This window comes from Bombina bombina, chromosome 5, assembly GCF_027579735.1.
Source record: "Bombina bombina isolate aBomBom1 chromosome 5, aBomBom1.pri, whole genome shotgun sequence".
Classification (NCBI taxonomy): Eukaryota; Metazoa; Chordata; class Amphibia; order Anura; family Bombinatoridae; genus Bombina; species Bombina bombina.
In genome coordinates, this window is record NC_069503.1 from 322,691,020 (window position 1) to 322,715,087 (window position 24,068).

Below are 24,068 nucleotides of genomic sequence, written 5' to 3' on the forward strand. Positions count from 1 at the left end.
GTCCATGTCAATCTCTTGAGTAAGAGTAGTGGTCGCTTTTAGCAGTTAAAAGGCGGCGAAGTAGTCTTTCCTTTACTTTTAACATTTTGCTACCCCTTTGCAGTAAGCAAGTGTTAGTTACTCTGTTCTTTCTTGTTCTACAGGTCCCTGTCAGAATTTGTGTTTTCCGACACACCAAAGAAGTTGTTCCTGCCCTGCAGCTGAAACCCAAGGTCCCCGTCAGGATCAAGTCTTCAGCCGGATCATGGGCTGCTGATAAAGCTGCTAGACTAGTGAGTCCCTGGATTTCTCGGTAAGTGAGGAGTGGCTTGGTAGCTAAGGGTGGGGGACTGTTGCCACTTTAATAATCTGTAGGGGCAGGTAATAAATCAGAATAACTTGGGGCATTTATTAATGAAGCTTTTAAATTGAGCTTCTTGATGCTGGTTTTATTTTTTTGACATCACCTCTGTTAGTGTTGAGGTCTCTGCTCGCTGGGTCTGTGAGTTGGTGGCTGATCCATCACAGGCAGCCACATGAGACAGAAAAATTGACAACACTGGGTGTGTTGATAGGACTTCTGTTCAATCATGACCCAGCCTTACAGCTTGTATATTGGGATCGCTCATAGGTGCTTGTTCAGTGCTTTGTATGTGCGCTTTTTAAACTTTATTTGTCCCAGTAGCTAGCATGGCAGGAGCTCCTTTTGTATAATAGGCAGCGCCATTTTTAGTTCCAGTCTCGGTGCTCTCGCGTCTCTTCCCATCTCAAGGCAGTGTTTTTGGTGCGCTCTGCTGAATACTTTGGCAAGCTGCTCATTATATAATTTTTCTAGGGCTTGCTAACTATTGGTCCTATTTGTGTAGCTGTTACTAATCTCCGTTAGCCATGTTTATGTGTCAAGACATTCCACAATCCAGGAAAAGAGGGCGTCCTTCTTAATTTGCGTAAATGACCTATCCTCCCTAAAAGTTATTGTTCCATTTCCTCCAGAGGAACAGGGTCTAGGATTCTATACAAATCTATTTGAGGTTTCCAAAAGGAGGGAACTTTCCTTCCCATCCTAGACTTAAGATCATCAACAAATTTCTTTGGGTTCTGAACTTCTTGATGGAAACTATTCGTTCCATTCTTCCGTTGATTCAGGACACATATCTACATGTTCCCATTCACAGGGATCATCACCAGTTTCTCAGGTTTGCTTTTCTGGACAAGCATTTCCGATGTGTTACACGTCCGATTGGTCTTGCCATGGCTCCCAGAATATTCACAAAGGTTTTGGGGGCTCTATTAGCAGTGATCAGATCTTTAGGAATTGCAGTGGTGCCTTATCTAGACGCTTAGTTCAGGCGTCATTCTTTCAACTAGCAAGATCTCATACAGAGATGTTGTTTTTCTACGTTCCCTCAGGTGGAAGGGAAATCTGAATAAAGTATTCTCTAGTGCCAGCTACAAGAGTGTGCTCCCTAGGGACAATAATAGATTCCATGTCCATGGAGAATTTCCTGACAGACGTCAGTAACTCCAAACTTATGGCTTCTTGCCTTTCTCTCCAGTCTACTATTCCTTCATCTGTGGCTCAATTCATGGAGGTGATTGGCCTGATGGTTGCTTCTGTGGACATCATTCATTTTGCTCGGTTCCATCTGCGACTTCTGCAACTTTGCATGCTCCATCGATGGAACAGAGATTATTCAGATCTATCGTAGAGGATGATTCTGTATCCTCTATCAAGAGATTCTTTCGTGGTGGATTTCTCAGGAAAGCTTGGCTTGCGGCACTTGCTTCCTGAGACCTTCCTGGATGATTGTGACTACGGGCACCAGTCTATTAGGCTGAGGAGCTGTTTGGAGCTCTCTTTAGGCTCAAGGCATGTGGACTCTGGAGGAGTATTATCTCCCCATAGACATCTTCGAGTTGAGAGCAACCTTCAATGCCTTGGTAGCTTGGCCTCAATTTGCTTTAGTCCAGTCAGATATCTTCACCTCAGTGGCTTCTTTCAACTACCAGGGAGGAACTTGGAGTTCCTTGGCTATGAAGGTGACTCGCATTCTGCAGTAGCCCGAAGCTCGCAATTGTCTTCTATCTGCCATTTTACATTCCAGGAGTGGATTACTGGGAGGTGGATTTTTTTGAGCGGACAGACTTTTCATCCTGGGGAGTGGGCTCTCCATCCAGATATTTTCTCTCAGTTAATCCTCAGGTGGGGTCCCAGAGTTGGATCTGATGGCGTCATGTCAAAACGCCAAGGTTCTAAAGTTCACATCAGGGTCAAGAGGTCTTCAGGCCGCTTTGATAGATAAGTTAGCAGTTCTTTGGATCTTCTCTCTGGCTTACCCGTTTCCTCCGTTTGCTCTCCTTCCACAAGTCATTGCTCGTTTGAATCAGGAGAGAGCATCTGTATTTCTAATTGCTCCTACATGACCTTGCAGGATCTGGTTCGCGCATCTGGTCAGGATGTCATCTCTTTCTCCTTGGAGTTTTCCTCTAAGGAAGGACCTTCTATTTCAGGGTCCATTCCTTCATCCTACTCTAGATTCTCTGAATCTGACTGCTTGGAGATTGAACACCTAGTCCTGTCTAGACAAGGTTTTTCGGAGGCAGTCTTTGATTATATGTTTCAGGCTTGTAAACCTGTTTCTCGTAGGATTTACCATAAAGTATGGAGTAATTACCTTTTTTGTTGTGAAGCTAATGGTTTTTCTTTTCTTGGTATGGCCTGGAGTAAGGTTTGTCAGTGAGCACTCTGAAATTCCAGATGTTCAAGCTTTTGTTCAGGCCCTGGTCAGAATCCGTCCTGTGTTTAAACTTGTTGCTCCTCCTTGGAACCTTATCCTAGTTCTTAGAGTCTTGTAGCAGGCTCCGTTTGAGCTGATGCATGTTTTTGATATTACATTGTTATCTTGGAAATTTGTTTCTCCTTTCTTTTTCTTCCGCTTGCAGGGTTTCTGAGCTTTCAACTCTGCAGTGTGTTTTTGTTTCCTTATTTTTCATGCAGATAAGGTGGTCCTTCATACTAATTTGGGTTTTCTCCCTAAGGTGGTGTTGGAACAAATCTTTAATCAGGACATTGTTGTTACTTCTTTTTGTCCTTATTCTCCTAAAGATTGCTTTTGCATAACTTGGATGTTGTCGTGCTCTAAAGATTTTCTTTCTAGCTACTATAGATTCTCGGCTGTCTTCTGCCCTGTTTGTTGTTTTCTATGGAAAGTGTAAGGGTCAGAAGGCCAGTTTTACTTCTCTTTTCCTCTGGTTTAGAAGTATGATTAGTTTTGTTTATGAGAACGGTAGCCTCCTGAGGGAATTACGATTCATCTTGGACTTTCAAAATGAAGCTTCTGTGGAACAGATTTGCAAGGCAGCAACATGGTCCTCTGCATTCTTTTTAAAAAATCTACAAATTTTATAATTTGCCTCGGCTGAGGCCTCTTGTAGTCTTGTAAGTTCTTCAAGCGGTGGTGCCTTCTGTTTTGGTCCTCCTGCCTTGTTCTCCCTCCCTGTTCATTCCGTGTATTCTGGCTTGGGTATTGGTTCTCACTAGTAATAGGAATGATGTTGTGGACTCTCCATGTCATGGGAAAGATAACAAAATGTATGCTTACCTGATACATTTATTTATTTCCGGACATGGAGAGTCCACGACCCCGCCCTCTTTTTCCATTATACCTTGGCTGTTTTTTTTTTGTTTTTTTTTAATAAACTTCAGGCACCTTTTTCCCCCTTGTGTTTCTTCTTTTTCCCTTTTCCTTCAGCTCAATGACTGGGTATTATGGGTAAGGGAAGTTACACTTAACAGCTTAGCTGGGGTGCTCTTTTCCTCCTCCTGCTGGCCAGGAGTTGAATATCCCACTAGTAATTGGAATGACCTCGTGGACTATCCATGTCCAGAAATAAATAAATTTATCAGGTAAGCATAAATGTTATTGTTTTTATTTAAAGGGACACTAAGGTCAAAATTAAACTTTCATGATTAAGATAGAGCACACAATTTTAAACAACTTTCCAAATTACTTCCATTAAAAATATGTAAACTTTTTTTATATTTACACTTTTTGAGTCACCAACTTCTGAGCATGTGCAAGAATTCACAAAATATAATGTATGTATATGGATTTCTGATTGGCTGATGACTGTCACCTGATACAGGGGGAGTAGAAATAGACATAACTATGACATTTGTCAGTATAAAATCTACTACTTATTTGAAGTTTAGACTAAGTTCTATTGCATTCTCTTGTTATCATGTATTTGTTGATTATGTAAATCTCCTGTATTTACTGGTCCTTTAACAGTATCTTAGCCATCAGCATTCTGTCCAATAATAGTCTTTTTTACCATCCACTAAGAAGTACACATGCTTTCCACAGTAGGATCTGTGTATCAGTTTGTTTGTTTTTAAATATGCACTCTTTGATTTTCTATCTTATTTATAGAATTAAGAGTAAATAGGATTGACCATTGAAACAAATAAAGGGGACTTTCATTCATGAAGTATAAAGTACTTCATGCTGAAAGCTCCTTTATTGGTTTCAAGCATTTCCACACTGAGTTGCTCAGGCAGACCATGGCAGAACGCTATTTTTTGCTAAGAGGTTACATTTCCACCTCTTAGCAAATAGTGTGCGAGAAATCCTGCGCCACAGGGAGACAAGCCAAATTTCCAGCACAGCTATTGGATAAGAGGTGAAAACATCACCTCTCAAGCAAAATAGCTTTCAGTCGTGGGTTTCCTTAGCAGCTGAGTGTGGCAACGCTTGAAATAAATAAAGGAGCTTTCAGCATGAAGTATTTTACACTTCATGAATTAAAGTCCCCTTTATTTGTTTCAATGGTCAATCCTAGCGTTTCACAAATGCTAGGGTTGACTTTCACTTTAAGGTTATGGACAAAAATCTCAACACACATGGACACATAAATTCAAACATCTAAAGAGAAAAAAAAGACAAAAACAAGGCTGCTCTTATATAGTTCCCGACTATAATAAAACTGTTGAACCTAAAGAGACTGTTAACAGAACTGCTTAGATTTATTTAATTATAAAGAATGTTGTAATAAAATTGGCAACTGTCATGTTTGTTACAGAACTGGATGAAGAAAAAAAAAAAAAAGTTAAAATTTTACCAGTGTAATTAATTTGTCATCTGTGTATATCTGGGATACTAAAAAATAAATGCTGTATTTATTTTCTTACCTACGTAAGATAAAAAGGAGCAAAATGTTTATTGATTAAAACTTTGGCAGTGAAGAGAATAATATGTAACATTAAATTACATTAATTTATAAAACAAATTGTTTAAGGGTCTTATTGCATATTACAAATTGTATAGAAATACATGAAAGCAATGTTTACACTTTTTAATTGGTTGACCAAGTATATAGTAAAATTTGCATTAATCCCCTGCATGGGTTGTCATACTTATAACTCCAGTACTGCAGGTTTATTCCTGTTAATAGAATTTGCCTTTTTTTTTTTTTTACATGTTAATGTCATTTAAAGGGACATAAAACCCAAAATTGAATTCCCTATAAAATGTTTAGTTATGTGTAATAAAAAAGCCTTGCAATGTACTTTCATTATTTATCTGTATATATCTGGGAAAATCGAGTTCATACTGCAGAATTCATAACGCTACAGCATTCTAAACAGTTATTTTATGATCAGTGCAGGAGCTCAGGTATATATCTCACTAAACAACCATAGAAGAGGGCTAAAGCGGCTTTTCAAAAGGGTATATAATAACAAAATTACAGTTTAAATGTTTTTAAAACATTTATTTTGTATGGAGATCTTTTACAATGCAGCTCAATATATACTGTGCATATATAAAAATGAGTTTTATGTCCCTTTAAGGGTATCAAATAAAATAATATTTTTGTATACACAATCGTATCAGTATTTCCATCTTAGTATCAACATTTTTCATGTCTCAAATAAAAACAAAAAAATATATAAAAGGTGCCCATAAATTTTCCATACATATTCTTTCTGTACACAAATCCCATTGAAAAATAAAACGAAAAAAAAAAAACCCAAAACAAACAAAAAACAAATGTTTTTCCCAAACATTTTTTCTCAATTTACATGGAGTGTCCACAACAAGGTGATATCATCAGTGCCAGCACCACCAGGCCATACAGCGGCTTCATTATATTTTTTGTGACAGTCCATATGTCTTCACCAAAACATACAAAATATCCAGCTTAGCTTCCCATAGCAAGCAGAAGTTTACTATTCATTTGTCGATGCGAGTAGTAGTAGCTGATTGCAGTGCAGATAAGCTATTTACTAAGCAATAAATGATTCAAGTCACCTATTTTGTCCTGAAACGCCGCTACCTGTAGATAGAGCAATGCTTAATGACTGTAGTAAATTTAGCGTCAAAGATAATAGTACAGAAAAAAGACAGCAGCAGAAGCATTATCTAGTATTTATATGTTATCAACATAACACGGCAATAAAAGGCATATGCATATTAATGGGTACCATGTCTAAAATTACTAAAAGTACCTATATAGTGTATTGGATATTTTTCCAAGGAGTCCTTGCTGTAGCCTACAACAGCATAATAAGATATGTGAACAAGTACAGTTAATTCCTATTGATTAAATAGCTTAAGTACTGTGGGACATTAAAAGATTTTGTTTGGCATTTTTATCTTTATCAATGCATACAATCCATGCTTTCATTTTGATTTGAACGGCTTGTAGTTTTAGTTATGCTCTTCTTTTCGCATCAAGCTGTTACCAAACACTTGTTTTCGTAGCGGACGTCAAAACGAAACTTCCATTGTCATGAAAAGCATGTAAACTAAATGGCAAAACAAAAGTAATATACAGAAATTAAAATTTGAAGATGAAAAGAACATTTCTTAGGTTCTCACAAAAATTTGTCAAGTGCAACTGTAAAAAAAAAAAAAAAAAATGGTAGGGGAGAGGAAACAGATTATTTTCAAGTAGCTATTAACACAATAAAAATTAACTGTACCCTGTATTTCCAGAAAAAGATGTACAATATATGATAAGATTTTATATAAAAAAAAGACAGACATGACTTAGTAATGAAGTACCTAAAACTTTTAAGTTCCCTTCCCAAGTTTAAATGAATAGTATGTCCGCCTTTTTCATCCTGTTACATACGTTTGTCATCCCCTTTTCCCCTCAATAAAGTGCGCTGTCCATGGCAGACATTAGGAGATATGCAACAGGAAAGCCCATTCATTCAATTCATTCATGTACTACAAATAAACAAAAATATAACAAGTACATTTTGCTTTTCTTGCAACTTGAAGAAAAAAAGGATTTTGTACATAGTCTTTGAATTCAGTACACATATCCTTCATTATATGGATGAGTATTACAATATCCACCATCTTGCATGTATGGAATATTCTCATCAAAATGGGACAATGGTACTGTGTCCTCTTCATTAATGTGTCGTTCCATGTCAGTTTTCAATAATGGCCGCTGATTGTCTGGGAAAGCCATTGAAAAAAGAGCTTCGGGATCACACACAAATTTGTAGACATATCTCTCTCCAGCCACCTTTAATATGAAAGGAAACAAAAACACAAAACATGAGCCCCAAATGTAGAAGAATACCAGTTCTATTTATTCTATTGTTATTTTATTTTACATAGTAATCTTACATATATTAAGAACAGCAGCAATTAATGTGTGTTGCAAAAACAAACATATAATAATTATACATCAGCTGTAACCTAAAATGCACTGAATTTTGAGGCGCTATACAAATAAATGATAAAAATAATGATAGTATTTTATTACTTGTATTAGGAATTCAAAATTTACAAAGATGTCAAGGAAATGTTAGCTTTTACATAGTATACTGTAAAGTATAGTGACATTGTGGATGGGTAATTATTTATCTGGCTTCTAATAATGAGTAAACCGAAACCATAAGAAATATTGTTTCTACCACTAAATATTACTAATTGCATAAATGCTTCTTCAGAATGTTCAAATTTTCAATCAGAAATATTAAACAATTTCATTTAAATAATAATACCACTCAATCTAATACAAAATCCTGTATAATATTCTATAAGCCGGCCAGTATTAAAAAAAACATTATAATAAAATGTTTTTATAAATGCTAAGTTGGAGCAGTAGATGATAGTGTAAAATATTGAATACCATAAAATGGATTTTAAACTATAATATATATATATATATATATATATATATATATATATATATATATATATATATATATATATATATATATATATTAAAAAAGAATATAAGAACAGCTTTCTATTTTGAGCTATTGTGTAGTAATTTACTATAAAAAACAAACTTGTTAGTTCTAGTCTAGATTTGGATAGCAGTCAGGATTAGCAGGAAACCCAAAAAGTAGACACATTCTTTTAACATCCAAAAGTGTAAAATAGTGTGGGTAATAAACAGTTACAGGTAAAAATCCCCGAATCCAGAATTCCAAACTTATTCTGAAATCCAAACTTTTTAATTAATATTTTTTAAAAATATATATTTATCTAAAATTACTAACTTTGCTCTCCTGAAAGGCACAATCTCCTCTGTCAGTGTTTTGGGGTTTTTTGTGTTCTAAAAATGCAAATGATAGTCTATAATTATTTAAAACAACAACTGTTGCCTCTCTGATTACAGTACTGTACTGTCTTTCTGATGGTACTAAGGGGTAATCAAAGCCATTCTCCTTTAATTCCGTCTAAAATAGCGCATACCAACCGATCGTCATATTCATCAAAGCACTCTGCGCCTACAATTGTGCAAATCTGAAAGAAACTTCTTCGCACTCCGCTTGCATTCGCCTAGGCGAACTGGCACACTCCTGAGTGCAACAATATACATTAGTAATAAGCGTAATTTAACAGCCCGACCTACAAATACACCCAGTTTCTTATTTATCATTGCTTGGCGCCGATAGGGAACTGAAATTTCGGCTTCAATTGCGCGTTGTATATTTCACCATACAGACTAAGGCAAACACCATTATAATACATGCTTCAACATCTTGTGATGCAGTACTTTCTTCTTTTAACAAATTTTTCAAAGGCTCAGCGCCAAGACTGTAATTGCTAGAAATTTGCGCTTCCACAGGCGCATATGGGTACCAACAGTTGTATATATAAATATCGATATATTGATATATTAATTTTTGCAATCTTAAATTATCAACATATGGCAAAAACAGCACAGAAACATTATATAATATAAATATAAGCTAAATAGTTACCTAAAAAATGCTTTTTTAATAATCAAAACATGGCGGCGTAAATATTTATAGGGATGTACTGTGATAAATAGGGAGTAAATGCTTTTTCCGACAGGTGAAATTTATCATTATTACGCCCCAGCTCGCCTGCGCAAAGTTAGGTCTTTTTTTTTTTTTTTTTAATTCAGCCGCACATGTGCGCTTCTCCGGAGGCAAGCTGGGGCGCAGTTACAGGCAAAGCACATACAGAGTTCGCCTAGCCATTGATAAATCTAGCCCTATGTATACAAAAGTATTACAAATTATACAAAACTACCTTTAGGTTCTCGTGTATAAGCTGTATTATAACATGTAAATATTGCCTGAATAACATAAGCTCACACTTTGCTCCGCTTCCGTACCCTCTACAACTATTTCAAAAGCCAAATTATACCGAAATCGAAACCTTTTTCTGGTGCCAAGCAAGTTTGAATGAAGGGTTTAAAACCTGTAGTTAAATACAAGATAAGACATACAGTTGCTATAATGCCTCACCTTCTGCATGATTCCCTTCTCGTAGTAATAGCGCAGAGAGCGGCTAAGTTTATCATAGTTCATTGCTGGTCTGTTTTTCTGAATTCCCCAACGACGTGCTACCTGTAACAGCAATAATTACAATGTATGTTAGTATTCACACTGAAACTATTTATATTTTAAAATTTGTTTTAAATTTCAAAGTTCTTTTTAAACATTTCTCCATGTCTACACCAGAATAGTTACCAACAAGTTTACAAACCCTTTTACAACATTTGGATTCTTCCAACTGATAAAAACACAACACATTGGGGCATATTTATGATTGTGCGAGCGGACATGATCCGATATAGCGGATCATGTCCGCTGCACATCGATAGATGCCGACAGCATAAGCTCTCGGCATTTATCATTGCACCAGCAGTTCTTGTTAACTGCTGGTGCAATACCACTCCCTGCAGATTCGCTGCCAATCGGCCGCTAGCAGGGGGTGTCAATCAACCCAATCGTATTCGTTCGGGTTAATTTCTGTCGATTTCTTTCCGCCGCCTCAGAGCAGACGGACAAGTTATGGAGCAGCAGTATTTAGACCGCTGCTTCATAACTTCTGTTTCCGCGGGGCATCAAGCTCCGTACGGAGCTTGATAAATATGCCCTATTATGACTTTTTACATTTATAGCTAAATAAATATACACCTGATAAGAAATTTGTCCTGCTCATGCACTCTATGTGTTGCCTTTTCAAGCTCTAGCAATAAGGGAGTGAAGTAACATGGTCACGGTACTTCATTTTTCTCTGTCAGCAACAACCAAATTCATAAAATCCATACATTCCTTTTGACAGAAAACTTTAATTTGCCAGATCAGCTGAACAATTAATTTTTTTTTAAAATGGGGCCGATTATTTAAAGGTCTCTGGGCTGGCAAGATTATTAAATAATGCTCGCCAGTACTTCTATTTCCCTGTTGGAATTATATAAAGCCACTTTTTACCCTGCAAACATGGTGTCTTGCTAAGTGGCGCTTACTGCATTTTAGTATGGGAAGGAGATGTATACATTACAAAAGTGCACAATGAAAATAGTAATTTAAAAAGCATACAAAATGAATAATTTAACCAATCATATAAAAATACACAGGAAAAAAATGTATTGTTAAAGTGCATCAAAAACCGTAACAAAATTGTACACTAAAAATCACATTTTATGAAAAACATAAAATTTGTATGTAAATTACACAGGAATAAATAGTATGAAATATGCGCAGTGTAAATTGTAATTTAAGTACACTGGATGGGCAAAAAACACATAAAAAATTGTATTTAAAAGTACAAAATACAAAGTGTAATTGTTGTTTTATCATAAAATGGGCTGAACATGGGCGTTCCATAGGCGTGTATGGAATGCGCTCTCAAATCCCAAAATAATTCTGTAAAAATGTCAGCCCTACAGTTCTCTCCGTTTTTTTTACAGATGTTAAAGTGCTGAGGTTTTGACAAAATACTCAAAGTACTTAATACCCTAAAAGAAAAACATGTGCATATGAAAATATAGGCGATTGCAAGATGCTATAAGCAGAAAGCAGCGCAATGTGATTTTAATTGGCTGCTCACTACTTACTTGGCCCTACACATCGAAGTTTCCCTTTCCAGAGAGCTCCATTAATTTCAATAGGAGACACCTCGCCACTCGCAGGGAATGCCTTTTTTAAAGATAATTCCACTAGGGCAACCCCTGCAAGGGTTGGCATGAAATACCATGTATGATCTGGTCGAGGTTTAGATAATTGTCCCCTATGTGTCAACAAGCATACGTTAACCGATTTAATTTAAAAAAATCTATTTTTTTCACGGTTTGTATTTATTTATTTGTCAAAGTGGCATGGAAGCATTGATTCTTCACATTTCACCTCTTTTTATTTATTTATATTATTTATAATGTATTGACTATTCCTTATGCATTTAAAAATGTTAACATAAATCAAGTGGTGTGAATTAAATGAATTCTTTAACTTCTATATGGCTAGAAAAAGCATGCAAAAGAAGAAAATGATTCAGTTTCATAAAAAATAAATTAATATATTATATATATTATTGCTTTATTAAATTGACACTGCACTTGTTCATCTCATATTACTGGTGAAGTCACTTTAAAGCTAATACTTCATGCTAAAAAAAAATAACTTTATGAATTTTTATTTTGTATTTTTTACCAAAGCAAAAAATGATGAAGAATAATGGTGCAAATATTTTAGCTTCTCCTAGACAAAGCCCTATTCTGAAAGAAACTGACTGTGCACATTGGACTCCTTGAAATGTCTGTGTAACAAATTAACCACAATGTGGTACAAGATAGAAGCCAACTTTAATGACTTAGTGACCCCGAATCTTGTTATTTCCTCACTTCCAACCTTTAATGTAAAGGCCCATTAAGTTACAACAGTAATTTTTGTTACAGACATAAAACGTTAAGCTTTTAAGTAATATATTCTATTCACAGCACTATTGCTTTAGGTGTACAAAAGCCTAATGTTAATACCGGTGACACAAATCTGTCAAGAAATAGGAAATGGTTTTTATCTAGTTTGCAAAATGTTCTATTTAAGATATATTTACACACCTCTTCTGGCTCAATTAGTTTAAATTCCATGCCTCTTCCTGTCCAAGCAATGAAGTGGGAATTTGCAGGATCATCAAGAAGTGCTACCAAAAACTGCCAGAGTTGAAGTGAACCCCGTCGTTGATACGTAGGTCCTTCACGGTACATCCCTGGCTCTTGTTTAATGTCTCCTAAAAAGCAAAACAGAATGTTGTCATTATTCCTTTTCCTTTCCTGTATAATGGTGGCAAGATAAAAGCACAAACAGTCTAGGGATCTAAAAAACAAGAATAGAAATTAAGACATAAAATAAGTAGGTTTCTCTTCATGTATAAACTTTAAAGGGACACTGAACCCAAAATGTTTCTTTTGTGATTCAGATAGAGCATGAATTTTTAAGCAGCTTTCTAATTTACTCCTATTATCAAATTTTCTTTATTCTCTTGGTATCTTTATTTGAAATGCAAGAATCTAAGTATAGATGCCGGCCCATTTTGGTGAACAACCTGGGTTGTCCTTGCTGATTGGTGGAAAAAATCCATCCACCAATCAAAAAGTGCTGTCCAGAGTTTGTAACCCAAAAAAGCTTAGATGGATTTTATTTCAAATAAAGATAGCAAGAGAACGAAGAAAATTTGATAATAGGAGTAAATTAGAAAGTTGCTTAAAATTGCATGCTCTATCTGAATCACAAAAGAAAAAAATTGGGTTCAGTGTCCCTTTAAGAATATTCTTTTATAGTTATAAATGAAGAAATACACAGTCATAACAATTGGATTAAATAATATAAACGATAAATTGCTGTTTGTGACATTAATATTCATTTTCACATACAGTAATTATAATATAATTTGGTGACAAATGTATTTTGTGAAATCTAAAAAATGTTTAAAGTTTTTAATCATTTGAAATACTGCACCACACTGGTGCATACAATTATGGGAAAAAATAAATAAAGGGTTTTGTTTATTTAACAGCTTCCAAAGTAGGTACAAAAATATTAAAGGGACAGTCTACTCAAATTTTTTTAATTTTTAAAAAGATAGATAAACGCTTCTACTACCCATTTGCCAGCTTTGCACAACCAACATTGTTATATTAATATACTTCATAACATTTTAACCTCTAAATTTCTTACTGTCTCTAAGCCACTACAGTTCTTGTTTTTACAGTTTTTCACATCGTCTCTGCTAGTTCATGTGTTCCATTTAGATAACATTGTCCTCACTCCCATGAAGTTATTCATAAGTCTGCACTAATTAGCTAAAATACAGGTCTGTAAATATCACTGAGATAAGGGGGCAGTCTGTAGAGGCTTAGATGCAAGGTAATCACAGAGGTAAAACATATATTAATATAATTGTGTTGGTTTTGCAAAACTGGGGAATGGGAAATAAAGGGATTATCTATCTTTTTAAACAATAACAATTTTGGAATAGACTGTCCCTTTAAATTACACGTTACCTTTGAAGCTTTTAATAAAGAAAACAAACAAATATTTTCTAAGTTCCAGGTAGGCCAAGTGGACAAAATTAGTATTAAACCACAGTGATTGTCAGAATCTGCAAACAAAGTAGTACAGAGAATTGGCTTATTCAAACAAACTAGCAATAATATAATCAAAAGTCAATAAACTATAAATCAGCAAGGAATAGTGCATGTTTAATCTTGTCATCATCTCCAGAGATATTGTGCTCAGCCCAACTTTATGCCAGCATTGTTGACATGAAGCAATCTTTTTTTGGTTACTAAATAAATATTAAACAATCATTATAGGACAGATTTCCCTATTGTATTTAATATTTTCAGAAGCCTCCAAATTTGAAACTATTTGTTTTCAATGTTTTGCTATTATCCCCCTCACAATAACAATTGAGTAAATAAATGGGGGATTAAAGTGCTATTCTCTCAAAAAGGTTCTATCATGCATATGAAAAAGGAGCCAATAAATATGTTAAAATATTTTTAGTACAAAAAAGGCTTTTAGAACAGTTTACAATAGTGAAACTAGTATGGAATGCATGTTTGTGCACAACTGATACTGAAGAATCAACTGCTTACTGGCTGACAACAGTTCCATTTACTAAACAGGGACATGCTTCCATAAACACAACAGACCATTGTTACAGCATCTGCCAGCCTCATCTGCTGTACATACATACATACAGACACAGATATATTATATATATATATATATATATATATATACATATAAACAAGAAAACTCAGACCCTTATTTATCCAGCACCCAACCATGTCTGGAAAAATATATATAGTTTAAAGCAGGGAAAAATTAAGGAGTAAATGATACACATACATTAGAAAATGCGTTTTAAAAGGATTTATATATTAATTTCAGCATGACAATAAATCATAAGCATGACCCCCAAATGTTCATAAAGTTCAAAAGTCCACAACCCGGGTTGTTAAATAGGAGTAACTAAGTTGGTCCATTCATTTGACCAGTATTGATTTGTTTCAAAATGCCTGATTAATGGCACATTTGTAATCCCAGAGATAGAAAGCAACGTTAATGCAGGGACAGCACCAATTGTATTGTAACACTGACTCTGTGGGTTTCAAACTTGTATCTTCGTATTCCCAATGCAAATTGTAACTGTATCACAAATAGCAGAAAAAAGTGGCAACTTTTCCATACCACATTAAACTCGCTGTGACAGTTCTGTATTGCGTGTAGAGGTATAATGAAACAAGTACCTGCTTCCTCGGTGTTCCGTCAGTGGCGTGTTATGGTGTTATATCTACCTGCTCGTTGCTTCCAATTTTTGTTTCAAACCGGTTTGGGAGATTCCCCTTTGCTTTTTTCTCCGTTCTTTCTTGGCTCTTTCTGTGCTTCTGCACGCCTTGGTTCACACCGGAGTATGATTTTGTTTGAGGGTCAGCTTTTTTGGACGGTGCACAGCTGCTGCACCGCTCCAAACAAACAAACAAACAAGCAGCTACGCGCGTTTCACCCGGGGTCCAATCGGGCTTCTTCCGGCTGTGTATGATTGGAGATTGCTCTCCATAGCATTTAAACAGTATGCTCCGCCTTTAATTGGCTTTTTCAGGTACATAGTATATTTCTAGCCGTACAGGTGAAATGTCAAACAGTTATAAATATTTATATTGCTATGCTATTGGCCTTTTTCAAAATCACACATTTTCTATATAATATATTTCAGTTATATTTGTTCATACAGTGCAAAGTCTACAATACCAATTTTATATTAAATATTCCTTTGAGGGAATAACTTTATTTCTTGTGGGCAATTTAGTGGGATACCTTAGTAATGATATTCTGTATATATTGCTTCAGTCTCCTAAAAATGAGCCAAAATTTAGCTCTTCATTTAGGCCATCTGGTTTTAAACTTCTTAGGTTAAAGATCCATTTGCTTTCTTTACACAGTAGAATCTTGTCTAGATTTCCTCCTCTACCTTTCAGGTCTACTATTTCCAAGCCTCTGAATTTTAACAGTCTTTTGTCACTATTGTGACACTGTGCAAAATGACGTGCTATACTGCTAGTTTTTGTGCATTTGTTTTTAATGAGATAGATGCTTGGAAAGGAAAGGATGAATATGAGAGACTGATGGGCCTAGCAAAAGTTGAGCTACGTAAAATCCAAGATTCAATAAAATTTAGAAAGAAAAAGAAATATCAAAGAGATTGGCAAGATTATCAGGATAAAAAGGTATATAACTACACATACAGTGCCTCTAGTGGCTCTGAAACAGAAATCTCGAGTGGAGATGAAAATAAAACACAAAATTCCTACAGAGAACAGCAAAAAAGTTTTTTAGGACACAAAAACACAAACCAAGGAGAGGGGGGAGGAAACACAGATGGCAGGGGCAGAGGCAGACGCAGATACCCACTCAGACAGAGGAGGAAAAGAAACCTATAAATGTTGTCAATCTGTCAGAAAAAAATCTTACTGACAGTCAAATAGAGGTTTTAGAAAAAGGATTAACTTTCTCACCAGTGAACAAATTAGATAAGTTTGAGTTGGTTAAAGACCTCCACCTATTTGCTCGAAAAATAGTTTTAAATAAAACTTTTGAAAACAAAACAGACAAAAAGACTTTAAATATACATGATAGGCAAAGTGTAAAAATCTTAGAGGAATTACAGGAAGAAATATCAGGCCAACCAAGTGAGAAAATAGCCATAGGCTTTAGTGACTTCAAGAAGAAGTCAGAATACATGCCAGTACTATCCAGTATTCCCCTTATTCATAATTTTGTCAAGTTAGTGGAAAGAGATATTGATCTTTTAAGTACAAATGAGCCCCTACCTTATAACTTAACAAAGAAACAGAGAAATGCACTAAATAACTTAAAAAATGACATCAGTATAACCATTAAGCCATCAGATAAGGGCGGCAATATTGTAGTTCTAAACACCAAGGACTATGTTGATGAATGTCAAAGACAACTAAGAGACAAAAAACAATACAGTACTTTACACTTTAACCCCACTGAGATCTACAAAGAAAAATTGTTTCAAATTTTAATGAAAGCAAAAGATGAAGGCGTTATAAACCAAAGAGAATTTGACTTTTTATTTGTCAAATTTCCAAAAACTGCAACATTTTACAGCATACCAAAACTCCACAAAAATAAACTGCCACCTCCAGGTCGCCCCATTATATCGGGCAAGGGCTCCCTAACTGAGAAAATTTCACAGTATGTGGATTTCTGCCTTAGACCTAATTTACTAAATCTCCCCTCATACATTAAAGACACATTAGATGTATTGAAAAAACTTAATGATATAAGTGTATCTGCAAATACTTTATTGGTTGCAATAGATGTAGAGTCACTTTACTCAAGCATCCCTCATGATAAAGGGGTAGAGGCAATCAAATATTTCCTAATTCAAAGAGGCTCAGAATATGAGAAACATACAAATTTTGTATTGGAACTTTTATCTTTTATTTTAAAACATAATTATTTTGTGTTTGGAAACAAATGTTACCAACAAAATCTAGGAACAGCAATGGGGACTTGCTGTGCCCCCACATTTGCTTGCCTCTACCTAGGAAAATGGGAATTTGATCAAATTCTAAATAGTGCTGAGATAAATGACTCCATCTCTTTATGGCTAAGATTCATCGATGACGTGTTCCTCCTATGGGAGGACACAGAGATGAAATTGATAGAGTTTATGCAAAAATTAAACAATAATGACTGGAATTTAAAATTCACCTACACCTATAGTAAAAATGAGATTACATTTCTTGACTTACGCATTATCAATGACAAAAATTGCCTCAAAACAGCAACATTTCCCAAAGAGACTGCAGGAAACTCATTACTAGCATTTGACAGTCACCATCCTAAAAAATTAATACAAAAACAGAATTTATGTTTACCTGATAAATTTCTTTCTCCAACGGTGTGTCCGGTCCACGGCGTCATCCTTACTTGTGGGATATTCTCCTCCCCAACAGGAAATGGCAAAGAGCCCAGCAAAGCTGGTCACATGATCCCTCCTAGGCTCCGCCTACCCCAGTCATTCGACCGACGTTAAGGAGGAATATTAGCATAGGAGAAACCATATGGTACCGTGGTGACTGTAGTTAAAGAAAATAAATTATCAGACCTGATTAAAAAAACCAGGGCGGGCCGTGGACCGGACACACCGTTGGAGAAAGAAATTTATCAGGTAAACATAAATTCTGTTTTCTCCAACATAGGTGTGTCCGGTCCACGGCGTCATCCTTACTTGTGGGAACCAATACCAAAGCTTTAGGACACGGATGAAGGGAGGGAGCAAATCAGGTCACCTAAATGGAAGGCACCACGGCTTGCAAAACCTTTCTCCCAAAAATAGCCTCAGAAGAATCAAAAGTATCAAACTTGTAAAATTTGGTAAAAGTGTGCAGTGAAGACCAAGTCGCTGCCCTACATATCTGATCAACAGAAGCCTCGTTCTTGAAGGCCCATGTGGAAGCCACAGCCCTAGTGGAATGAGCTGTGATTCTTTCAGGAGGCTGCCGTCCGGCAGTCTCGTAAGCCAATCTGATGATGCTTTTAATCCAAAAAGAGAGAGAGGTAGAAGTTGCTTTTTGACCTCTCCTTTTACCTGAATAAACAACAAACAAGGAAGATGTTTGTCTAAAATCCTTTGTAGCATCTAAATAGAATTTTAGAGCGCGAACAACATCCAAATTGTGCAACAAACGTTCCTTCTTTGAAACTGGTTTTGGACACAGAGAAGGCACGATAATCTCCTGGTTAATGTTTTTGTTAGAAACAACTTTCGGAAGAAAACCAGGTTTAGTACGTAAAACCACCTTATCTGCATGGAACACCAGATAAGGAGGGGAACACTGCAGAGCAGATAATTCTGAAACTCTTCTAGCAGAAGAAATTGCAACTAAAAACAAAACTTTCCAAGATAATAACTTAATATCAACGGAATGTAAGGGTTCAAACGGAACCCCCTGAAGAACTGAAAGAACTAAATTGAGACTCCAAGGAGGAGTCAAAGGTTTGTAAACAGGCTTAATTCTAACCAAAGCCTGAACAAAGGCTTGAACATCTGGCACAGCTGCCAGCTTTTTGTGAAGTAACACCGACAAGGCAGAAATCTGTCCCTTCAGGGAACTTGCCGATAATCCTTTTTCCAATCCTTCTTGAAGGAAGGATAGAATCCTAGGAATCTTAACCTTGTCCCAAGGGAATCCTTTAGATTCACACCAACAGATATATTTTTTCCAAATTTTGTGGTAAATCTTTCTAGTTACAGGCTTTCTGGCCTGAACAAGAGTATCGATAACAGAATCTGAGAAACCTCGCTTCGATAAAATCAAGCGTTCAATCTCCAGGCAGTCAGCTGGAGTGAAACCAGATTCGGATGTTCGAACGGACCCTGAACAAGAAGGTCTCGTCTCAAAGGTAGCTTCCAAGGTGGAGCCGATGACATATTCACCAGATCTGCATACCAAGTCCTGCGTGGCCACGCAGGAGCTATCAAGATCACCGACGCCCTCTCCTGATTGATCCTGGCTACCAGCCTGGGAATGAGAGGAAACGGCGGAAACACATAAGCTAGTTTGAAGGTCCAAGGTGCTACTAGTGCATCCACTAGAGCCGCCTTGGGATCCCTGGATCTGGACCCGTAACAGGGAACTTTGAAGTTCTGACGAGAGGCCATTAGATCCATGTCTGGAATGCCCCACAGCTGAGTGACTAGGGCAAAGATTTCCGGATGGAGTTCCCACTCCCCCGGATGCAATGTCTGACGACTCAGAAAATCCGCTTCCCAATTTTCCACTCCCGGGATGTGGATAGCAGACAGGTGGCAGGAGTGAGACTCCGCCCATAGAATAATCTTGGTCACTTCCTCCATCGCTAGGGAACTCCTTGTTCCCCCCTGATGGTTGATGTACGCAACAGTCGTCATGTTGTCTGATTGAAACCGTATGAACTTGGTCCTTGCTAGCTGAGGCCAAGCCTTGAGAGCATTGAATATCGCTCTCAGTTCCAGAATATTTATCGGTAGAAGAGATTCTTCCCGAGACCAAAGACCCTGAGCTTTCAGGGATCCCCAGACCGCGCCCCAGCCCGTCAGACTGGCGTCGGTCGTGACAATGACCCACTCTGGTCTGCGGAATGTCATCCCTTGTGACAGGTTGTCCAGGGACAGCCACCAACGGAGTGAGTCTCTGATCCTCTGATTTACTTGTATCTTTGGAGACAAGTCTGTATAGTCCCCATTCCACTGACTGAGCATGCACAGTTGTAATGGTCTTAGATGGATGCGCGCAAAAGGAACTATGTCCATTGCCGCTACCATCAACCCGATCACTTCCATGCACTGAGCTACGGAAGGAAGAGGAACGGAATGAAGAATCCGACAAGAGTCCAGAAGCTTTGTTATTCTGGCCTCTGTTAGAAAAATCCTCATTTCTGAGGAATCTATAATTGTTCCCAAGAAGGGAACCCTTGTTGACGGGGATAGAGAACTCTTTTCCACGTTCACTTTCCAGCCGTGAGATCTGAGAAAGGCCAGGACGATGTCCGTGTGAGCCTTTGCTCGAGGGAGGGACGACGCTTGAATCAGAATGTCGTCCAGGTAGGGTACTACTGCAATGCCCCTTGGTCTTAGCACCGCTAGAAGGGACCCTAGTACCTTTGTGAAAATCCTTGGAGCAGTGGCTAATCCGAAAGGAAGCGCCACGAACTGGTAATGTTTGTCCAGGAATGCAAACCTTAGGAACCGATGATGTTCCTTGTGGATAGGAATATGTAGATACGCATCCTTTAAATCCACCGTGGTCATGAATTGACCTTCCTGGATGGAAGGAAGGATAGTTCGAATGGTTTCCATCTTGAACGATGGGACCTTGAGAAATTTGTTTAAGATCTTGAGATCTAGGATTGGTCTGAACGTTCCCTCTTTTTTGGGAACTATGAACAGATTGGAGTAGAACCCCATCCCTTGTTCTCTCAATGGAACAGGATGAATCACTCCCATTTTTAACAGGTCTTCTACACAATGTAAGAACGCCTGTCTTTTTATGTGGTCTGAAGACAACTGAGACCTGTGGAACCTCCCCCTTGGGGGAAGTCCCTTGAATTCCAGAAGATAACCCTGGGAGACTATTTCTAGCGCCCAAGGATCCAGAACATCTCTTGCCCAAGCCTGAGCGAAGAGAGAGAGTCTGCCCCCCACCAGATCCGGTCCCGGATCGGGGGCCAATATTTCATGCTGTCTTGGTAGCAGTGGCAGGTTTCTTGGCCTGCTTTCCCTTGTTCCAGCCTTGCATTGGTCTCCAAGCTGGCTTGGCCTGAGAAGTATTACCCTCTTGCTTAGAGGACGTAGCACCTTGGGCTGGTCCGTTTTTACGAAAGGGACGAAAATTAGGTCTATTTTTTGCCTTGAAAGGCCGATCCTGAGGAAGGGCATGGCCCTTACCCCCAGTGATATCAGAGATAATCTCTTTCAAGTCAGGACCAAACAGCGTTTTCCCCTTGAAAGGAATGTTTAGTAGCTTGTTCTTGGAAGACGCATCAGCCGACCAAGATTTCAACCAAAGCGCTCTGCGCGCCACAATAGCAAACCCAGAATTCTTAGCCGCTAACTTAGCCAATTGCAAAGAGGCGTCTAGAGTGAAAGAATTAGCCAATTTGAGAGCATTGACTCTGTCCATAATGTCCTCATAAGGAGGAGAGTCACTATCGAGCACCTTAATCAGTTCATCAAACCAGAAATATGCGGCTGTAGTGACAGGGACAATGCATGAAATGGGTTGTAGAAGGTAACCCTGCTGAACAAACATCTTTTTAAGCAAACCTTCTAATTTTTTATCCATAGGATCTTTGAAAGCACAACTATCCTCTATGGGAATAGTGGTGCGTTTGTTTAAAGTAGAAACCGCTCCCTCGACCTTGGGGACTGACTGCCATAAGTCCTTTCTGGGGTCGACCATAGGAAACAATTTTTTAAATATGGGGGGAGGGACGAAAGGAATACCGGGCCTTTCCCATTCTTTATTAACAATGTCCGCCACCCGCTTGGGTATAGGAAAAGCTTCTGGGAGCCCCGGCACCTCTAGGAACTTGTCCATTTTACATAGTTTCTCTGGGATGACCAAATTTTCACAATCATCCAGAGTGGATAATACCTCCTTAAGCAAAATGCGGAGATGTTCCAATTTAAATTTAAAAGTAATCACATCAGATTCAGCCTGCTGAGAAATGTTCCCTAAATCAGTAATTTCTCCCTCAGACAAAACCTCCCTGGCCCCCTCAGATTGGGTTAGGGGCCCTTCAGAGATATTAATATCAGCGTCGTCATGCTCTTCAGTAACTAAAACAGAGCATCCACGCTTACGCTGACAAGGGTTCATTTTGGCTAAAATGTTTTTGACAGAATTATCCATTACAGCCGTTAATTGTTGCATAGTAAGGAGTATTGGCGCGCTAGATGTACTAGGGGCCTCCTGAGTGGGCAAGACTCGTGTAGACGAAGGAGGGAATGATGCAGTACCATGCTTACTCCCCTCACTTGAGGAATCATCTTGGGCATCATTGTCATTATCACATAAATCACATTTATTTAAATGAATAGGAATTCTGGCTTCCCCACATTCAGAACACAGTCTATCTGGTAGTTCAGACATGTTAAACAGGCATAAACTTGATAAGAAAGTACAAAAAACGTTTTGAAATAAAACCGTTACTGTCACTTTAAATTTTAAACTGAACACACTTTATTACTGCAATTGCGAAAAAACATGAAGGAATTGTTCAAAATTCACCAAACTTTCACCACAGTGTCTTAAAGCCTTGAAAATATTGCACACCAATTTTGGAAGCTTTAACCCTTAAAATAACGGAACCGGAGCCGTTTTAAGCTTTAACCCCTTTACAGTCCCTGGTATCTGCTTTGCTGAGACCCAACCAAACCCAAAGGGGAATACGATACCAAATGACGCCTTCAGAAGTCTTTTATAAGTATCAGAGCTCCTCTCACATGCGACTGCATGCCATGCCTCTCAAAAACAAGTGCGCAACACCGGCGCGAAAATGAGACTCTGCCTATGCTTTGGGAAAGCCCCTAAAGAATAAGGTGTCTAAAACAGTGCCTGCCGATATTATTATATCAAAATACCCAGAATAAATGATTCCTCAAGGCTAAATAAGTGTTAATATCAATCGATTTAGCCCAAAAAAGGTCTACAGTCTAAATAAGCCCTTGTGAAGCCCTTATTTACAATCGTAATAAACATGGCTTACCGGATCCCATAGGGAAAATGACAGCTTCCAGCATTACATCGTCTTGTTAGAATGTGTCATACCTCAAGCAGCAAAGGACTGCAAACTGTTCCCCCAACTGAAGTTAATTGCTCTCAACAGTCCTGTGTGGAACAGCCATGGATTTTAGTTACGGTTGCTAAAATCATTTTCCTCATACAAACAGAATTCTTCATCTCTTTTCTGTTTCTGAGTAAATAGTACGTACCAGCACTATTTGAAAATAACAAACTCTTGATTGAATAATGAAAAACTACAGTTAAACACTAAAAAACTCTAAGCCATCTCCGTGGAGATGTTGCCTGTACAACGGCAAAGAGAATGACTGGGGTAGGCGGAGCCTAGGAGGGATCATGTGACCAGCTTTGCTGGGCTCTTTGCCATTTCCTGTTGGGGAGGAGAATATCCCACAAGTAAGGATGACGCCGTGGACCGGACACACCTATGTTGGAGAAATATACCCTATGGCTAATTTTTAAGACACAAAAGAAACTGCTCAGACAGTGAACAATTCAAAATTGAAGCAGGTACTCTAAATAAAAGATTTAGAGCAAGAGGCTATACACAACAATGTTTAAAGAAAGCATTTAATAAGACTAAAAATAAGGACAGGGATGACCTACTATATGAAAAATCAGATGATACAACGGAATCATCCTTAATTCGATTTATAGGAACTTACAACCATAAATGGCAGGACATACGTTCAATCCTAAACAAACATTGGCACATATTGTGGATTGACAAATCAATAGGTAAATTTGTAGGACCATCTCCACTCATGACTCCGAAAAGAGCACCAAATTTAAAGGATTTTCTAGTTCAGAGCCACTTTGAAAATAAAAATACAGGAAATTGGTTAACCAATAAAAAGAATGGGAACTTTAAGTGCTTACACTGCTCAGTCTGCACTAATATGTTAGTAGGCAAGAACTTTTGTGATAAATATGGGTCCTTTCACACAATAAAGGGTCGTATAACTTGCAAAAGT

General features: G+C 37.6%; 1 protein-coding gene across 2 annotated transcripts in view; it reads right to left on the reverse strand.

Moving 5' to 3' along the window:
• Window positions 1–5,157: 5,157 nt before the first annotated feature.
• ETV1 (ETS variant transcription factor 1) overlaps window positions 5,158–24,068 on the reverse strand; it is a 92,623-nt gene continuing 73,712 nt past the window's right edge. For both annotated transcript variants that reach the window (XM_053714108.1, XM_053714109.1), the window contains 3 exons: window positions 12,328–12,497; window positions 9,731–9,832; window positions 5,158–7,521 (listed from right to left, as the gene is read on the reverse strand). In XM_053714108.1, the coding sequence (XP_053570083.1) occupies window positions 7,300–7,521; window positions 9,731–9,832; window positions 12,328–12,497 (494 nt within the window). In that variant the 3' untranslated portion in view covers window positions 5,158–7,299. The remainder of the gene's footprint in view (window positions 7,522–9,730; window positions 9,833–12,327; window positions 12,498–24,068) is intronic.